Below are 20259 nucleotides of genomic sequence, written 5' to 3' on the forward strand. Positions count from 1 at the left end.
TTCTGCCTCAACGTGGCACTCGGGTGGAAACGATCGCTAGAGGAAGTGGTTGGGCTAAATGAATAGCAAAACAAAACTCCTTGTGGGAGTGTCCAAGGGAATGCGAGAGCTTTCCCATTGCATGGTGCAGAGTTGAAAGAGCTTCCACGTCCCTGTCGACAATCCATGCGCCGCTCCTCAAGGGACCGTTACACCAATGGCGAGTCCTGAATGGTTAGCTTGGTACAACATAGGAACATGGCGGAGCATGCATTCTAGTCCATGCGCCCAGAGTGCCAGATATATCGGAAATAGCAATGCTTTACATAGGCATTGACTTGGATCTCTTCCAGACAGAACGGTTGTTCAGGCAGGCTTACACGCCTAGAGCTCGAGCGGCCTTCGGCTCAGCTCTTTTGACATCCAATTAGTCTTTTTTCTAGGTTTCATCAATAAATGTTCTATTTTTTTTGTTGACTTGGATAACTTGAGCAAGGTAAGCAGTCAAATGGTTACGTCATCCAGGGGACACAATGTGCTTCTAGTATTTTGTTTATAAATGCAGAATGCTTTAAATAAATATAAATTACCTTATTAGGAGAGCTTTTCAAATTATGGAGTTTTGTCTCTATTTAACGTTTGTGTAATCTCGGCTATGCTCATGCTATAACCCCTCACTATTTTTTTTTACCCAAAAAGAGACCCTGTAATTAACTATTTATTTTTAATTGATTTTACTCACTCACCTTCTTTGTTTTAGTAATACTCACACACACACACATGAATGTGGTTACATCTCCAAGCAAAACTTCCACCAGAACAAGTTGCAGCTGGTAAGTGTCACCTACATTGATCTTGCACTAAATGTTAGCCAAGTAGTTTTATAGTGTAAAATAGTTACCAAAAGTCATTTTTGTCTCCCAAATCTGCTACCGTTACAGGAAATATATCCACAACTATTGAGTATTTGAGATTTTCACGATAACTCTGAAAGACAGTTTGTTTTTGATTTTTTTAAGATGAGTTTGTTTGTTTTTGATTTTTTAAGATTCGGTTTACATTCTTTAAAGCAATAAAATACAGTATCATAGAAACAGAACAAAAAGTAACAGAAACAGAACAAAAAGTAACAGAAACAACAAAAAGTAACAGAAACAGAACTAAAAGTAACAGAAACGGAACAAAAAGTAACATTCATGTGCAAAAATCCCGTTGACAATTCAAAAAGAGTAAATTCTTTTTATTTCCAAGTTATAAACGCAGATATTCAGTTCAGACCACTTCAGATATTATTATTATATGTAGTCTGTATTTTAAGACACAGATAGAGACGGGGGAAGTAATTATTTGGCTCATCCCCTGTCACTTCATCCCCGGTCATTTCATCTCCTGGTCATTTCGTCCCCTAATCCATCAAATAATAATTGTATAAAGTTTGAAATTAACAATATCTCATAAATTTATTTTTATTTTCATGACAAAAAGTGTGACCCATTAAATAAAAATTCAATTTGATGTCGTTAAAAAATATATAAATTTATCGTCTATATAGGCCTATAGAGAGAGAGAATGAAAAAAAAAATGTTAGTCATATTAATCAAAGTAAGATAGATTGGCTATTAATAGTAAGTAGGGTACAGACGATGATCCATTGAGTCGTATTGCTGTAGGGCCTACATGTGATGTAATTTCTTGCCATATTTCTTCCTTGGGCATTCTTCAGTGCCGCAATTTATAACTTTAATGTTATAACGGGGATTGACACAAAGCGTAGCCCATAGGCCTATAGGCGATATGAATCGATGAAATGAATCGGCTCCAGAGGAGGGTTGAAGGCAACGTTTAAATCGAATAAATAAAACTGTTTATCAAGGTAAAAAATTATGCGCCCATATTCGTGAAATAACATTTGACAAATGAAGATAAAGTGAAAGATGGCCGTCATGAGATAAGTTATCAGCGGCATGATCATAAGTCATTAAGTATTCACATTTCTCAAAAGATTTCCACTACTTCCACCACACATTGGCCTTTGATCATTACTTATGCACATATCAGGCGCTGTTCCTCAAGGGGCCGTTACATAATAAATGGCGTGTCCTGCACGGTTAGCCTGGTATAGAAAAGAAAAATGGCGGAGGTCTTAGTAGATCTATACGCAGCCTCTTGCCGCGAGTCTGACCCACCCGACAAAACAGTGTACACTGTTTTCATACAGGCCGGTTAGAGGGAGCTCTTGTTCACTTTTGCTGGCCTAGAGTTCCAAGAGCCGAAGGCTCAACTCTACCTGACAGTTTAAGAAGAAGAAGAATGCAATATGCGCAGGATAATATGGACATCCATTACATTAAATAAATACAAACCTCGCTATACAATATATTTACTTATTTATATATATCATTACATTTCTCAACAAGTATGAAGGGAACACCATAAACACTATAATAGATGTCAAAAATAGCATCAAAAATTGTAAATAAAAAATATTTATTTATAAGATGAAATGAGTCCTTGAAGTAAACGCCCTATTAGTACAATTACACAGTGACTAAGAAAAAATATTTAGCTGGGGATGAAATGATCAAGGATGAAGTGACCGGGGATGAAGGGACCAAAGATGAAATGACCAGGGATGAAGGGACCAAAGATGAAATGACCAGGGATGAAGGGACCAAAGATGAAATGACCAGGGATGAAGGGACCAAAGATGAAATTACCAGGGATGAAGGGACCAAAGATGAAATAACCAGGGATGAAGTGACCGGTCTCCAATTATTTAACCAGCATAAGGTTTTGAAAATAAAATGTCTTGTCGTAACTCCTTTATTACCTACCTTATCTGTGTATCTGTGTATCTATGTATCTGTGTATCTATGTATCTGTGTATCTATTATCTATGTATCTATGTATCTGTGTATCTATTATCTATGTATCTATGTATCTGTGTATCTATGTATCTGTGTATCTGTGTATCTATGTATCTGTGTATCTATGTATCTATGTATCTGTGTATCTATGTATCTGTGTATCTATGTATTTGTGTATCTATGTATCTATGTATCTCTCTCTATGGCCTCCTTCAGTCGCGAAGCGACTATGAATCATCTCGGTGAGATAAATGCCTGGGTTTTAGCTGTTGTCGGAACGATGTCGCCCACACATCAGTTCCCCCCTCTCCAGGCAGCTGATGAATCCCAAGGAACTATCTATCTATCAATCTGTCTATCTGTCTGTCCATCTCTCTCTCACAGCAATATACGCTAACAAAACTTTTAAAAAGTCTTCTTAGAATGCGTTACCATCCAATATCTACATTTCATTCTAACACCTCTCTTCTCCAACCTGGTCCGTCAGTGTTACTTTATCCGTGGTGAATTAAAGTCATTTTAGGCTTGCAATGACGAGTAATAAGGGTGCGCGGTGGCTGGGTAGTTAATGGATTGACTTCGGAACGTGGGGGTCCTGGGTTCAAATCTAGGTGAAGACTGGGATTTTGAATTTCAGGATTTTTAGGGCGCCCCTGAGTCCACCCAACTCTAATGGTTACCTGACTTTAGTTGGGAAAAGTAAAAGCAGTTGGTTGTTGTGCTGGCCAAATGGCACCCTGCTCGTTAACCCTTTAACAAAGAAACAGATGGTTTAATTATATTTTTTTAAATGACGGGTACTACTTTTAAAGTCTGCACTTTTCCCTTCCAGATTGTAACGTTGGATCTTCACAAAGCTCATAATGCCCACTGCCCACGTAAACATCTTCTTACTGGGACTTGCCCTGGTCCACGGCTACGTCAACGAATTTGACAGACCATTTTCTTTCAAGTGTGGTGAGAACAAGATCATCAGTCATCTTTCTAGCGTCCATGACAACCGCTTCGAGGACAGGGTGTTTGACATTTTTTGCCGAAGCGTATCTTTCACTAGAAATTGTGCACAATCAGGTAATCTTATTTATCTTATAAATTACAGACGTTCTTAGCGCATCTATGTGTCAATCTAGTCGTGCATGTCAATAAGAGACTTACTTAAACTCTAGTCAGTCATTTTTGTTTCCAGGCTGATTCAGGCAAATCGTTTCATGCTCTAATGGTACTAGGGAAGAAATGGTACTAGGGAAGAAATGGTACTAGGGTCAAATGGTACTAGAGAAGAAATGGTACAATGGAAGAAATGGTACAATGGAAAAAATGGTACTAGGGAAGAAATGGTACTAGGGAGAAATGGTACAATGGAAGAAATGGTACAATGGAAGAAATGGTACAATGGAAGAAATGGTACTAGGGAAGAAATGGTACTAGGGAGAAATGGTACAATGGAAGAAATGATACTAGGGAAGAAATGGTACTAGGGAGAAATGGTACAATGGAAGAAATGGTACAATGGAAGAAATGGTACAATGGAAGAAATGGTACAATGGAAGAAATGGTACAATGGAAGAAATGGTACTAGGGAAGAAATGGTACTAGGGAGAAATGGTACTAGGGAGAAATGGTACAATGGAAGAAATGGTACTAGGGAAGAAATGGTACTAGGGAGAAATGGTACTAGTGAAGAAATGGTACTAGTAAAGAAATGGTACTAGGGAGAAATGGTACTAGAGAGAAATGGTACTAGTGAAGAAATGGTACTAGGGAGAAATGGTACTAGTGAAGAAATGGTAATAGGAAAGAAATGGTACTAGGGAGAAATGGTACTAGGGAAGAAATGGTACTAGGAAGAAATGGTACTTGGCAGAAATGGTACTAGGGAAGAAATGGTACTAGGGAGAAATGGTACTAGGGAAGAAATGGCACTAGGAAGAAATGGTGCTAGGGAGAAATGGTACTAGGGAGAAATGGTACTAGTGAAGAAATGGTACTAGGGAGAAATGGTACTAGTGAAGAAATGGTACTAGGAAAGAAATGGTACTAGGGAAGAAATGGTACTAGGGAGAAATGGTACTAGGGAAGAAATGGCACTAGGAAGAAATGGTGCTAGGGAGAAATGGTACTAGGGAGAAATGGTACTAGTGAAGAAATGGTACTAGGGAGAAATGGTACTAGTGAAGAAATGGTATTAGGAAAGAAATGGTGCTAGGGAGAAATGGTACTAGGGAGAAATGGTACTAGTGAAGAAATGGTACTAGGGAGAAATGGTACTAGTGAAGAAATGGTATTAGGAAAGAAATGGTACTAGGGAGAAAAGTCACTAGGGAGCAATGGTACTAGGGAAGAAATGGTAGGCCTACTAGGGAAGAAAGAGCACTAATAAGAATAAATTCGTCCTAGCTTATGGAATAAGAAGTGTCCCTGACATCTATAATTCTTACTTTACTGCCGCTTAACTTTTCTTTAACAAAATTAATTATGCATTAGTCTTCAACTTTTATAGTTTTTGGCTACTTTATATTTTTATTCAACCCACACATTAATATAGCTCGGAAACAAGTGAAACACTGGCGGCCACTGAAATGCCCTAATTTATCTTTTTTTTTTGAGAGTTCCATTTTTTTCACCAAAAGTGTCTCGTGTGTATTTCTATTGGTTACCGTGAAGGTAACACATTGTAAGTGGCCTACCTAGGAACACCGACACTAAATATCGTACTGGTTAACGTAACATTTACAAAATGGGTCGGACACTTATCCCTCATGGGGGACGACCGCATTCTAAAAGCACTCTAAAGGCTGTCTTCTTTGGCGAGCTTAAAAGATAACTGTGTAACAAAGGTGTCCCCCCCCCCCCAATCCCAGTGGCGTAGCATCCATGGCGCGAAGGGATTCAATGAACCCGGGCCTACAAGCAGTAGGGGCCCACAGCTGTGGCGTAGCAACCATGGCGCGAAGGAGCTCGTTACGCTTGGGCTCATGGCTCGCGGCCAGTTGGGGCCCACATTAGAACTTAGGAAGAACATTTGTTTGTTCATTTGAAACACTTTTAACTCTGTTAAGAAGTTGTAAAAACATTGACTTTTAAGACACTACTACTTATATGAGTCCTAACTGAATCAGACGTTATGACAAAATTACTTTTTTAAGAAAAAGGTACGATCTTTACATTGGAATGTCTTTACATTTAGATTACTCATTTTTTTGTCACACACTAAATTTGTCTTATTGGCTGGAGATGAGCCCATCAAGATGTTCTTGAACCCGGAGTACTAGTGTGATATTTACTTGTGTAGCAGGCAGTGGTTACGTCCTATAGTCCTCGCAGTACTAGTGTGATATTTACTTGTGTAACAGGCAGTGGTTACGTCCTATAGTCCTCGCAGTACTGGTGTGATATCTACTTGTGTAGCAGGCAGTGGTTACGTCCTATAGTCCTCGCAGTACTGGTGTGATATTAACTTGTGTAGCAGGCAGTGTCATATATAGTAGTGCGCAAACTCAACCCTCAACTACTCAACTACTACTTATATCCAGTCCTAACTGAATCAGACGTTATGACATAATTACTTTTTTAAGAAAAAGGTACGATCTTTACATTGGAATGTCTTTACATTTAGATTACTCATTTTTTTGTCACACACTAAATTTGTCTTATTGGCTGGAGATGAGCCCATCAAGATGTTCTTAAACCCGGAGTACTAGTGTGATATTTACTTGTGTAGCAGGCAGTGGTTACGTCCTATAGTCCTCGCAGTACTAGTGTGATATTTACTTGTGTAGCAGGCAGTGGTTACGTCCTATAGTCCTCGCAGTACTGGTGTGATATTTACTAGTGCAGCAGGCAGTGGTTACGTCCTATAGTCCTCGCAGTACTGGTGTATTATTTACTTGTGTAGCTTTGGATATCGCTTTAGTAAATTGTTAAAACGTTTATTCACAGGGAAAATGGTCGTCGAGTCTTCTACTCAAAGCGTCTCTATTCTGCCCACTCTTAAATCCGGCACTGCTGCGATAGCTTACAATCAAAGCAAAAGGTCCTCTGCTAACCTTTGTCTGAATAGATCCGACGTGAACATTACCTATATGATTTTATAGTTTTAGACTTTAAACAAGGAGACAGCAACATTATGTGTTTATTTTCACGCTCATACCGAGGATGGACGAACAAAGATAGACTTGAATAATAAATAGAACTGCCTAGAATTAATCTTGTTTTAAGAAACACACATAACTGAAATAAGGTTACATGCCAAAATTTCGTACAACAAAGTAGCGCTGACAAAATGATGTCTTTAAAATAGCGCCGAGGAAGAAAAAAAAAGCGCGGACTGTATCTCATATCAAATATGCCTTGATCTAAAAATCATATTTATCTGGAGGCAGCAGAGGTTTGAATTCTGAGTTGTCCTTCTCCCTCGGGCAGGAGGAACTCGTTAGCTTTAGGTGGCAACCAACCTTTTGTCCTACACGTTAAGCTTCTAAACGTTATCTCCGACAGCACCTCGGGGGTGGGGAGAGGGCTGGGGGCGCGAGACAGCGGGTAGATTGGTCATGAGGCCATACTCTCCAAAAGCACTAACTCATATTTAACAATATTTTCAATATCTGTTTCAGAACAGAAAGAAATAAAATAGATTCTAGAACCAACATGTTAGACACATACAGATCTAGGTATTGTAAAAGACTGAATCATTTATTTCAAAAATAAAATTCTGTGCTGCATACGTTAGAATGACTGGTTGTTGACACGCAAGTCCTGGGTTCGATCCCCATACTAAACAATTTTTGTCAATGACAAATGAAATATAAATGTTAAATGTTTTCTTGGAGGTTCAGCGAGTGCCGATTTAAATTATTCTGACAGCGGATTCAAGCGGTGGTTGATTTTGAAACCAATACGGTGCAATGCCCACACATTCACATCGTATGACCTTAAAACCATCCATTCAAATTACTTATTTTTTTTTAAAAGGTACTATCTTTTCATTGGAATGCCTTTACATTTAGATTACTCATTTTTTGTCACACACTAAATTTGTCTTATTGGCTGGAGGGGGCCTGCCAATATGTTCTTGAACCCGGGCCCAAGGGTACCTTGCTACGCCACTGCCCAATTCCCGTAAGCACTATAAAGATCAACACAGGCGCTCACTGTCATAGAGAAAAAGTAACTGGCAGATGATCATCTGAAGATGAACTCTGAAAGAGACAGTTGGAGAGCTCTCATAAAAGTCGCGGGACACACATTTGAGACCCAAAGAAAAACCCTTGTTGACGACAGGCACAGAAGACGACAATAAACTTAAATAGATCGCCGTCTGACAACGGCTTTGTCTGAATCCAATGTGGGAAAATATGCAGGTCACAACTGGGTTTGCATATCTTTCGAAATACTGTAAAGTAAAGTTACCCATTCAGACTTTGCTTTGTAGTCTATTGGGCAGATGCTGTAAAGAGCATCTTGTTTCTGTGGCCTACGGTTAACGAGGGTGTCATGTGGCCAGCACAACGGTCAACCGCCTTTACGTTTCCCTAACTAATGTCAGGTACCCATTAGAGCTGGGTGGACTCAGAGGCGCCTGAAGATCCGGAACTTAAAAATCCCAGTCTTCACCAGGATTCGAACCCGGGACTCGGTACGGAAGCCAAGCGCTTTACCACTCAGCCACCTCGCCTCCTTATGAAATACTGCCCTCGTCCGTAATCTTCTGAAGCGTAGAGATTGCCATTTTTATTATAATAATTTAGATTTTTTTATTTATATAGATCTATATCGTTTGCTACTTGCAGATTACGTCAACGACTTTAGGAAGCCCATCAACTTTGTGTGTCCTTCAAAAAAATTCCTAACGGGCATAGAGAGCTACCACAAGAACGAGTTTGAAGATCGAAGGTTCAGGTTCACCTGCTGCACTGCAAGCGAGAGTCCTGGTGGCTGCAACACCACCAGCTACCTCAACGAGTATGACAGTGAGATGACGTTCAGTTTACCGCAGGGTCAAGGCATCAGGGGTTTGCGGAGCTCATTTAATCGTTACTACCACGACAGACGCTGGAGATTAACTCTATGCAAACTGTAATGCTGTAATGAAAATGGCACTCGTAGAAAATTCTTTGCCAAAATAAATTTCTCTCTTGAATTGTAAAATGTTGTTCCTGTGTTAAAAACAAATTAAAACAGATTTTGTTGTTGACTAAAAAAAAAGTAAAAATATTGTAGGCCCACTCTTAACGGTGCATAGAGTGAGTGTCAGTTAAGGGTTGAGTTTGCGCACTACTATATATCACACTTGACCAAACTGTTCGGCGCATAGAGCAATAATCTCGCTCCACAAAGATCTAAAATGTGAAAATGTCCAACTTTCAGTCCGTTATTTATTGTCATTGCATATTATCTACCAATTGAAATCAATCCTACATTTAACATAAGAAATATTTGTTAATTAAAAAGTCTGTCATGAAACCGTGTCGTATTCAGGCCCGGATTTAGGTATGTGAAGGCCCCGAAGAAGAATTGGTATGGAGGCCCATACAATTTTTCAAAAGCTTTAATAAAGTTCCACTTATGAATGATTATCTCTAAAAGCATATTAAGAAAGAAAGAAATACAGTAGGGCCTACTTGTAAATTTAATCTCACTTTCCTTTTGCAAAAAAAATATTTAATATGCATATTTTAGTTTAAAAAGTGTAAGTCCCTTGGTAGACGCACTGTCGTAAATCCAGAGCTTTATTTACTTATTCCAAGCATGCTTCAAATCCGGCCCTGTTCGTATTATTGTAACTATGTCCTGCGCACTGGCAACCTGAACAAAATATAGCGTACCATTTAGAACTGGACACTAACGCACAGTTTAGAGAGAGAGAGTTTCCTTCAGTCCAAGTAATAGTAAGCTTGGTTCGCTTTGCCTGCAGTAACACAAAAGGAATCATCATCCTGGACTAAGACACAGAAGGCCTGAACACTGACCTTTAACGTCTCAACCTTCGGGCAGTGGAGACCAATATTCGTTGACACGTCACAGGTCTGTACGAAGAAGGAGTTGTTCAAAGAAAAACTGGCTGGACAATGTAAAAGAATGGACCGGTACGGCATCTATCTTAATATCCTACTAAGAACAGCCGCTGACCGGGGATAATGGGGCATTTGGTTATGCTGTCACGGCACTCTTGACGAAAGTCAATGGACAGATGGGGCCATATGATATTGACTTTTGATTAATTATTACACCTAGATATTTTGAGTTTTAGTCTGTGTTACAGGTTTACCATGAATTAAATATAGGCTTAAAGTTGTTTGTTTTTTGTTGTTTTTTACTCTTAGTAACTGGCTTAATTTTCTTTTCTGGTTGAAAAAGCATACTCCAATTTGATTCCCATTTTTGTCATGTAATTCTTATAATTCTTTTTGCAAAGTGTTAGTATCTTGTGTCGTTTTTATAGTCCTACTATATATTATGCAATCATATGCAAATAATCTTTAGCCATTTATGTAAATTAGAAAGACCGTTCCTTGGCTGAGTTTACTATTATTGGTGTTGATTTGTAGTCATTCATTATCAGTGTACACTTCTCCCATCATGGTTTGCCGCTTGTAGAGTTCGAATCCGATTACACAAGAACATAGATCTATCATACTACAGGCTGTCAACTCAAGACGTGAACTAAGTCTGAGGGTAGCTTAATTAATCCTAATGATTAGGCGTATTATTATTATTGTTTGTAAAATGTTTTACATGTTTCGGATGGTCCTTCAGAGTTGAAGATAATTACTTCCTAGTCCAAACCTGCCGCAGGACGACGGGGGATGGGAGCGGGCAGGGTTTGAACCCTGGACCATCGATAAATCTGAACGACAGTCCAGCGCGCAAACCGCACGACCAGGCAGCCATCCAAGCTATTATATTTTTATATTATCATTAATTTTTAGCAAAAATATTTTTTTAAATGTATGAAACGAAAAATGGGAGTTAAAAATGTTATAATATATTTATTGTTCCCCCTACACAAGTCTCATAAGAAATAGCACTCCATAGTTGAAAGCCTGCACAAAAATAATATTTTATACAGTCAAGTGCATTATCAAATATAGATGTAGTTCTCAGCAGTTTAAAAGTTGAGAAAAATACAGTGTAAACAATCTTTTATTTTTTCAGTCAACACCCATCTTGATCATTTGATGTTGATCTTGCTCAAGTGTTGTTGTTTTTTTAAAAGTATAAAACAAGAATCTATATGATCTAGATCAAATGGGATCGATAGTCTAAAAGCCTCATAGACAATCGAAGATAGTAACAAAAGAAGACTACTTTAACATGACTTGTGAAATTGTTTTTAGAGGTTAGAATTATAATTTTAAATCTTTGTCTTCTCTTTATATTAGAATTAGAATATAATAATAATATTATTATTATTAGAAAGTGACAAAATCAAAAAGACGGAAAAATCATTATTATTATTAGAATCTATATGTAGATATATAGATTCTAGATCTAGTCAAACTACTATTAACTATTATTAATAATAGTATTATCTAGATTGACTAGATCTTTAAGTTAACTTTAACTTAATTTACTTATGACTTATCAATCATGCTCTAGATCTAGAATCTAGACCTAGATTAGAAGATCTGTCTTAGTATCTAGTTAATCTAGATATCTAGTATAATGTACTAAATCTAGCTCTAGTATCATCTAGACCTAGATTTCTAGAGTGCCTAGACTATTAAATCTTTTAACTACTAATTTATAAATTAATAATAAACGTTAAAATACAAGAAAAGTAATAATTTTTTCCTCACATTCAAAAAGGTGCAGTACGCTGTATCAGTGCGTACCGTCACAAAAAAAAAGCACTATATATATATATATATATAAATATAAATATATATATATATATATATATATATATATATATAATATATATATCATGTGGTAGTAGGGTCTGCCTAAGGTGGATTAGGAAGAGGCATTCAAAGAGGATATATGGTTTATGGTTTCATAAGGTTGGGTTCAGTATCTACAAAGGGGCAGGTGTGTGGGATTTATTTTGTTAAGATGGTAAATGTAACAGCGGTGTGTGTCATGTTTTTAGTTGAAAGATTGTAGGTTGCTCTTTGCGGAGGAGGAAATTAATACTCTCTTGAGCTGGTTGAGGTGCTGCTTGTACTCCTTCATATAATTTGTTTTTGACTGTCTGCAATGCTATGGCAATTGCCTCAATATTGGCTTGGAAGTTTGAGCAGTAGTCACCACAAGGTGGACTTATTTCAAAGTATTTTTTGTGTGTGTGTGGGAAAGACCAGTATTGATGGTGGCTTTGAAGGTTGATCCATCAGTATATACATGGATAGTGCTTTCTGGATAGCTTTCAATTATTTGAAGCATGCCTACTTTGAGCTCCAGTGGATTTGATTCTTTTGTTAGGTTATTATTTAATAAATGTGTTTTTATGGTTAGTTGTTTGTAGTTAAGTCCAGGAGTTATGTACAAAAATCTGGTTATTTTTCTCTGTTGTTGGGTAGATGATGTTTTAGGGCTAGTTCTTCTGTAAGTTTGCTTTGCTTTTATTGTTTGTTTTTCCAATTCATTTGTGTCAGTAGGTTTTAGAATTTCTTTTTTAATTTATCATTTGAGCATAGATTGGTACATTTTTTATAGATCTATAATGAAGATATTTTTTGTTATAGATGTAACTGAGATATACTCAAGACTTTTTAATCATCGTGCTGCACTTCAGGGACTTACCAACAGCTTTGTGAAAGAGTTTGAGGTAACTAAACTGAATCATGATCTAAAAGAAATCAAGATTGTATTTTTGTGGAAACTTTAATTTGACAACACTTCCAAGTCTCTGAGATCTATTGAAGAACCCTTTATATATCTTGTTATGTTTTGAGATGGTGAACAAGAGCAACCAGGTTATTAGGATACTGGTGACAAGTGTAGTGTCTGACTATTAAATGGCCTTCACCTTTAGTGTCTATAGTAACAATTTTGTTATGGGACTTAAAATTAGGACCTAGACTAGAAGGTGGAATTAAAATATTATGATGAATGCAAACATTGTCATAAGGGTGATGTTATAATTGTGATTATTATAAGATAAAATATAAAATTTAGAGAAATAAATGTACTTAAATATTAGAACTGTAAGTACTTTATACAATGAAAATCCACATCAATAACAATGGTGCCAGCATCCATGCTGCCTGCTATCTGTCTCTGTTTAAGTCATCACATTTATTAAGGGCATTCTCACCATTTTGTACCTTTAACTTGTCAAGAAATCTTTGTAAAGAAACTCATAGATGAAACTCATGCATTATGTCTTTAACCAAACTAACTCAATCTAAATACATTCACACTGTACATTATGTCTTTAACCAAACAAACTTCCATCTAAATACATTCACACTGTACATTATGTCTTTAACCAAACTAACTCCTACCCAAAATGCTTTTACACAATAAGTTGCCTAAACTAAAAAAAGTAATTCTAAAAATGTATTAAAATAAAAATCTATTCATCAATGACTGGATCATAATACATGCTTAGGATATGTCAAACATCCTTTTAAACATTGTCTGCAAACTTTTCAATGAGACATAAAAATGGTGCTACCATTTAAATAAAAAGAAATTTGTTTGGCAAAGGCTTTGAATATTTTCTCAGGAAAAAAGAGGTGATCGGGAGATAATATCATTGTCAAGAGTCTTAGAGTTAGTCACAGACAGTAGAGATCGAGCTCTGCCAACCACAATTGACAGCCTTGAGTGCAACGTTGATAATTTTAAGGATTCAGGTATGATTGTCCTGTTTTTAATTAGGGAATAGCACACCCAGACACACACATTGAAGTCAATTTTTGTTTAAATATTTTTATAATTTTTAATTTAATTATATTTTAGAGATTCCTTTTATTATTAGACTTAAATGTCCATACATTGCATGGAACTTTAGTGAGCATTAATTATGCCAAGCTAAAAAAGTTTATAATACTGAAACAATGAGATGGAGGCCTCATTCTCTCACTTCACCTGTACAACAACAATTTGTATTGTTTACTAGGAAGCTACTTTCAAATTGGGCTCAAATAAAAAAAGAAATATAGCTAACACAATTCTTTTTTTTTTATATATATTTAATATTCAGTATGTGTTTCAATGTTTATATTATACAGAATTCTTTCTTTGAAAAGAAATTTGTTTATTTAACATTTACAAGAATGCTAAGGAGTTAAATGAATTCTATTCAGATAATGAAGAGATTGACAAATAGGAAATTATAAATTGAACACCCTACCTTTCACACCATAAGAATATTACATTTCTTTACTTAATTATTTATTCATTGGTTTGTAAAAATACTTATATAGGTCCACATTCCATATATTCATTTTTAAATTTCCATACTTTACTAATATTAAAAAAATTGTTGTTTTTTTTTTAGTGAACAAAACTTTGAAACTTTGTCAGGAGATAATAAAAGACTCAGAAGATAAAAAGGTATTTGTAAAATGAATATACATAAATTTCCTGTATTTTTTAATATTAAAAGCTTTAGAATCTTTAAAACATCTTATCTATCTGATTTAATAAATGTCTTTTTTTTTGTCGCACATGACTAAATGTTCATATATTCAAAGGAAAATATAATAAAAAGAAGAAAAATTTTAATATCAGAAACAGCTGTCTTACTTAGCCAATAGTAAGGTTAATAAAATTTTACGTATATTATAACAGATGTTTTTCAAAAGAGAAGATAATTACATTTTTATGGTTTATAATGATTCTTTACTTTTATTTTGTAAGGTCCAACAATTATTAGACCTAAATTAATAATAAATTGTGCATTATCGCACAAATGAAAAATTTAAGTGATGCTTATAAAAAACTTTAGATTGTAGATCTAGTTGAAAACCATGGTATGACAACATTTATAACCAATACAAACTTATATATTAACTCTTTTTACATCAATAAACAAGATATACAAATCATATATCCTTCTCTTCAACTGAATTTCTACAATACATTTTATGGCACAGCCTAATAGCTTTGTCTTCCTCATTGGCTTCCCACTACGGTACATTACAATGTCTTGACTAGCATTGGCTTATTAGGTCTGCAAAAGTATTTTTAATGCAAAGAGAAGACACTTCAACTGTTCTCCTTTCTGATGCACCAAAATGATGTTATTGTCTAGCTAGTTTTATTAACTTTTTATTTTCAGTCCGAATGGTTGGAATCACAGAGGCGTAGCAGAGAGCAACAATGGAATGAGTTCATGGCTGCGCAGGTCACCAGAAGTGCACGAGTTGATTCAGATTTTAAAAATAAAGTAGATGCCTTAGCCAATCACTATGCTGATCTGGAAGAGAAACTGAAAGAGAGTACCAGTAAAGTTCTTTAATTTGTTTGCTCTTTTATTCTCTGCATTCAGTTTGGCAATATGTACATATATGATTCTTTGTGCTCAGTCTGTGTTACAAGATGATAATTATATGATGGTATGTTTCTATAAAGTGAAAGTACATTAAAATATTTTTTTTTAATAATTTTTTGTCTGCATTTTTGTCTACTTTATATGAATTTATAAAGATAAAATAACTCTTTTTTAAAAATGCCTTTAAGAATCAAATTTAGCTTTAAAACACTCATCATTGGACAAATTTTGTATCTCTAATTAAGATGAATGATTAGCTATTATTAAAATATTGTACATTTCGCTTTTATTTGTTTAAAGAAGTTCTTTACAATACAAGATAAGATATCTAGATCCTTAGAGTTCAGGTTCTAAACATTACTTTGTTAGAGCTATTTTTCTTTTTCATTTGTAAAATAGTATTTAAAAAAAAAACACACTTTTCATTTGTAGCCTAATACATACAGGTGTTAGGGGTTTGGTTTAGATGAAATGGAGTGGGCTTAATTGACTTATACCTCTTACTTTCTGGGGTGTGTGTTCTGGTAAAGCACTTGGCTTCAAATCTCAGGGATTTATAGGATGCCCCTGAATCCACCCAACTTTAATGGGCACCTGACTCTAGTTGGGGAAAGTAAAGGTGGTAGTGCTGATCACATTCACTTTTAATCTCTTTGAGTGTACTACTTTAAAAACATTAAAAGTTGATTAGTGTGAACATTTACAAGTATTCTGAAGTAATGGCATTAAAAAGTTGCTTACACATCTTACTGTAAACTAGCTCTATATTCAATGCATCAATAAAGAAAATGCAACAGTTATAGCTGTAAAGTTTGCTCCTGAGATTGTCTTCAAATGAACTACAATGACTTGGAAAGTACTTCACAGCTGTTGATTGGTTGACGTCAAAGCCATACATTTTAACCTAATTTTTTAAAGCATTCAACAAAAATTCACAGTATATCTATATTGATGTCAAGGCTATTTGTTTTGTTTTTAAAGAAAAGCATGTGTATGTTTGTGTAGGCCTTGTGTGTAGGGTTGACTCCCTTAAACAACCTGGCAGACGTGTATCAGCCTTGCCGTTCCTTTGGACGAATTTTAGTATATAATTCACACAATTTGTATACGAATTCATTACTTATGTTAATAATATATACTAATTATTTATATTTCAACCTATTTTTAGATTATTTCGCCCCCCCCCCCCTCTAGTATGTTGGCCGATTTGGTGGGGTCGGGAGGGGGCGATGGTATCAATCCCGCCCCCCCCCCCCCCCTCAGTAAACTTTCGAGTGGGGGGGCGGTCCAATTTCTTTGTAGAAATCACAGCTTGCTAACAGAATCAATTAAATATCTATGTGATTAAAACTTGTTATTGATATTTTAACCGATCTTTGTATTATGTCGTTCCCTGTTTGCCAATTTATCTCTACTGCCCTTCCCACCTAAACCTTTTGAGGGGGGGGGGCGGTCCTACTTTAATGGATAAATCATAGTTTGTGAACAAAATTAGTTGAATTAATATATAGATTTGTATTATGTCGCTCGCCTTCTTGTATCTTGGCCGTTTCGGTGAGGTTGGGGGAGTGGGAAATTGCATGTACTGCCCTTCCCACTCTAGCCCTCTGAGTGGGGGGGGGGGCGGTCCTATTTTTATGGAGAATCATAGTTTGTGAACAAAATTAGTTGAATATCTATATAATATAAACTATATATTGATATGTGAACTCATTGTATATTATGTCGTACCAGACTCTAATCTCAAATTTTATCATTAGTAAAATTTAAATGAAAAAGGGTTGTACCAGGTGGGAGGGGCGATTCATGCAATCGCCTTTCCCCCATCGGACAAACCAATACTTTTTCTTTTTGTATTACAGTTAGAAAATTACAAAACAAAAACATCTGTCACTAATATAATTTATATATACTATAAATAAATTCTTATATCGAGTCGCCACACCCCTATTCTTTAATGCCAAATGCAATCTTTAGCAGAAATTATTAAAGGAGCGAGGATTAATCGTTTTCACTCTACCCCCCCCGCTCCCATTTCCAGACAGAGATTATGTAATTTCACATGAATTTATCATAACTATTTTAAGAAAGACTTTGCATTCAAAAAATTAGAATTCAAACGAAATTTTTCAGTATAAGAGTCACGATTGAGATGAGTTCTAAACCCAAATCATTTTTTCATAGTCGCCTTTTTCTAACCTTTACTCAATCTGATATTTTTCTAGTTAAATAAATTTGGGACTATAACTCACAATCATAGACATATATAAATATAGACTGGCCGAAGGAAGTAACTTCATGTAGCTTGAAAACATGTATATCTATTGTATTCGGATTTCCGAATTATGAAAAATTGCACGATCTTCATTCTTAGAGATTAAACAAAACACCAGTGAACATATTGTACTACTTATATAGGTTATGACTGAAATAGATATGAATCCTTAACTTTTATACTGCTCATAAATGCTGTATAATAAAGTACACAAAATTGCAAGTCACAAATGTTCGTTTCATAAAACTCTTTAATCGGCCAGTCTATATGCTCACAATTTATACTTTGATTTTATTGAATATTATTTATCGAATAATTTTTTTTTCGGTGGAGATCCTCAAAGCCAAAATCTAAATATGTGGGGTATCTTATCTTTTCAAGGAACAAATCGGATTTTTTGCAATGTATTAAGGGCCTATAAATTCATATTAGAATATTTTTCAAGTACAACATTATTCAAAAGGTCCTTTTTTAATAGTATGAATAATGAGTTTTAGGTCAGGAGAATACGTTTCTTCTGTGAAGTATGCAAGAAAACTCTTTTGGCGGCGGGGCTTCGCCCCGAACTCCATTGATGAATAATGAGTTGTAGATGTCAGGAGAATGCGTTACTGCAATGAAGAATGCAACAAAACGCTTTTGGCGTCGGGGCTTCGCCCCGAACTCCACTGATGAATAATGAGTTGTAAATGTCAGGAGAATACTTTTCTGCAGTGAAAAAAGCAAGAAAACGCTTTTGGCGTCGGGGCTTCGCCCCGAACTCCACTGATGAATAATGAGCTGTAAATCTCCGGAGAATACTTTTCTGCAGTGAAAAAAGGCAAGAAAACGCTTTTGGCGTCGGGGCTTCGCCCCGAACTCCATTGATAAATAATGAGTTGTAGATGTCAGGAGAATACTTTTCTGCAGTGAAAAAAGCAAGAAAACGCTTTTGGCGTCGGGGCTTTGCCCCAAACCCCACTTGAAAACCTTATAGCGCTGCCCCAGTTGTTTTGTTTTTCACCAAAGGTTGAGAAATGCTGCTTTTTAAAATTCTCATATATATATATATATATATATATATATATATATATATATATATATTATAAAGTAGAATGTGAGGGGTATGTATGTATGTATGTATGTATGTATGTATGTTACTTATAGACATCAAAACCGCTTGACCAATCTTGATAAAACTAGGCAGGAATGTTCCTTGGGTACCAACTTAGACCTTAGTGAATGTATTGTAGCCCTAAAACAAACGTAAGACCCTCAAAAAAAATAAAGTTGTCCGACTCTATTACAGCTATAGTATTTTATGGATCTAGGCCATGTCTACAATGTTGACATGAGAAAAGATAGAAAGGATTTAGACCTAGATCTAATTTTAAGAAATACACTTTGCGCAGATAGTTTTTTACTTTGACACATGAAAATACAAAAGAAGATCCATTGATTTCATTATATAATAAAATTAACCTTCAATTTTGTGTTTCAAAAGCATTTTTTACATTAATTAGTTCCTTATATCTGTGATTACAGATTTCCTGACGAACATTCTTTCATTAGACAATTCCGTAATGAATCGCGTACTAAATATTAATTCGTTTAATTGTTTACTTTATAATCCCATCCCTAGATCTAAAACTCTAATTCAACTCTAAGATGATAAAACTTCTCTTCGCACGGATAGTTTTATACTTTAACACATAAACATATTAATTAAAGTCCATTCATTTCATATTTTGATCAAATAAACATTCAAATTTGGTTTTCTAAAGCTACATTCATTTGCGAAAGCTGCGAAGCCGAGTTGAGATAGGCCTAGATCTATATTCATTCATGAATCGCGTACTAAACATTATTTCGTTTAATTGTTCACTTTATAATCCCATTCATTTAACAAAGCTATCGCTCTTTTCGTTTTTAATAGATAAGAATGTATCGACTTCCTTCGGGTAAACCCATTTTCTCAAAACTAATTTTATTTTCGTAGCGAAACAGAAATAACGTGAAAGGATCATTAGCTACGTTTAACATACATCTAAATCCAATCCACTAGATTATCCAAAAGCATTTTTTACATAAATTAGTTCCTGATATCTACAGATTTCCTGGCGAACATTCTTTCATTAGACATTACCAAATGGTTACACATTAACACATCTCTCTTCTGAGGTCTGAGTCTATTCCTAGGCCTAGGTCTAAAACTCTTACTGAACTCTAAGATGATAAAACTTCTTTTCGCAAAGATAGTTTTATGCTTTAACACATAAACATACTAATTATTGTCCATTCATTTCATATTTTAATCAAATTAACATTCAAATTTGTTTTTCTAAAGCATTTTTAATACATTCGTTCGCTAAAGCTGCGTAGCCGTGTTGAGATAGGCCTATATAAATTCATTCATGAAAAAAGGTCACGCATGCGCAGCACAGAACTCTAGATTAGTGTAGATTTAGATCTACGTCTACCTCAAGATCTACTTTATACTTTATACACATGAACATACAAAATTTAGTCTATTCATCTCAAATTTTAATCAAATATATGTAGGCCTACAAGCAAATGTTTTAATTTGAAAAAAAATGGATTTAATTAAGCCTATTAGCTATTTTGATTTGATAGCTTCATTCACACTATTTTTACATTGACACATTCGCTTTACTTATTACATTATTATTTCGTTTAATTGTTTACAAAACACT

At 35.4% G+C, this 20259-nt stretch overlaps 2 protein-coding genes across 2 annotated transcripts; both read left to right on the top strand.

Moving 5' to 3' along the window:
- Positions 1 to 739: 739 nt before the first annotated feature.
- On the top strand, positions 740 to 8993 carry LOC129923683 (dermatopontin-like). The gene is made up of 3 exons (XM_056015911.1): positions 740 to 812; positions 3679 to 3917; positions 8636 to 8993. The coding sequence occupies exons 2-3, from the start codon at positions 3710 to 3712 to the stop codon at positions 8923 to 8925; spliced, it is 498 nt and encodes a 165-aa protein (XP_055871886.1). The 5' UTR covers positions 740 to 812; positions 3679 to 3709; the 3' UTR covers positions 8926 to 8993.
- Positions 8994 to 10967: 1974 nt separating this feature from the next.
- On the top strand, positions 10968 to 15403 carry LOC106072688 (biogenesis of lysosome-related organelles complex 1 subunit 5-like). Its single transcript, XM_056016334.1, has 5 exons — positions 10968 to 11184; positions 12533 to 12615; positions 13519 to 13648; positions 14296 to 14351; positions 15079 to 15403. The coding sequence occupies exons 1-5, from the start codon at positions 11160 to 11162 to the stop codon at positions 15256 to 15258; spliced, it is 474 nt and encodes a 157-aa protein (XP_055872309.1). The 5' UTR covers positions 10968 to 11159; the 3' UTR covers positions 15259 to 15403.
- The last annotated feature ends 4856 nt before the right edge of the window (positions 15404 to 20259 follow it).

The sequence above is a fragment of the Biomphalaria glabrata genome, chromosome 17 (assembly GCF_947242115.1).
Source record: "Biomphalaria glabrata chromosome 17, xgBioGlab47.1, whole genome shotgun sequence".
Lineage (NCBI taxonomy): Eukaryota > Metazoa > Mollusca > Gastropoda > Planorbidae > Biomphalaria > Biomphalaria glabrata.

Coding starts and splice junctions, on each gene's coding strand:
- LOC129923683 (XM_056015911.1), top strand. CDS start 3,710: ATGCCCACTGCCCACGTAAACATCTTCTTACTGGGACTTGCCCTGGTC. Junction 3,918..8,635: donor TAGAAATTGTGCACAATCAG/GTAATCTTATTT, acceptor TGCTACTTGCAG/ATTACGTCAACGACTTTAGG.
- LOC106072688 (XM_056016334.1), top strand. CDS start 11,160: ATGACTTGTGAAATTGTTTTTAGAG. Junction 13,649..14,295: donor TGATAATTTTAAGGATTCAG/GTATGATTGTCC, acceptor TTTTTTTTTTAG/TGAACAAAACTTTGAAACTT. Junction 14,352..15,078: donor AAGACTCAGAAGATAAAAAG/GTATTTGTAAAA, acceptor TTTTATTTTCAG/TCCGAATGGTTGGAATCACA.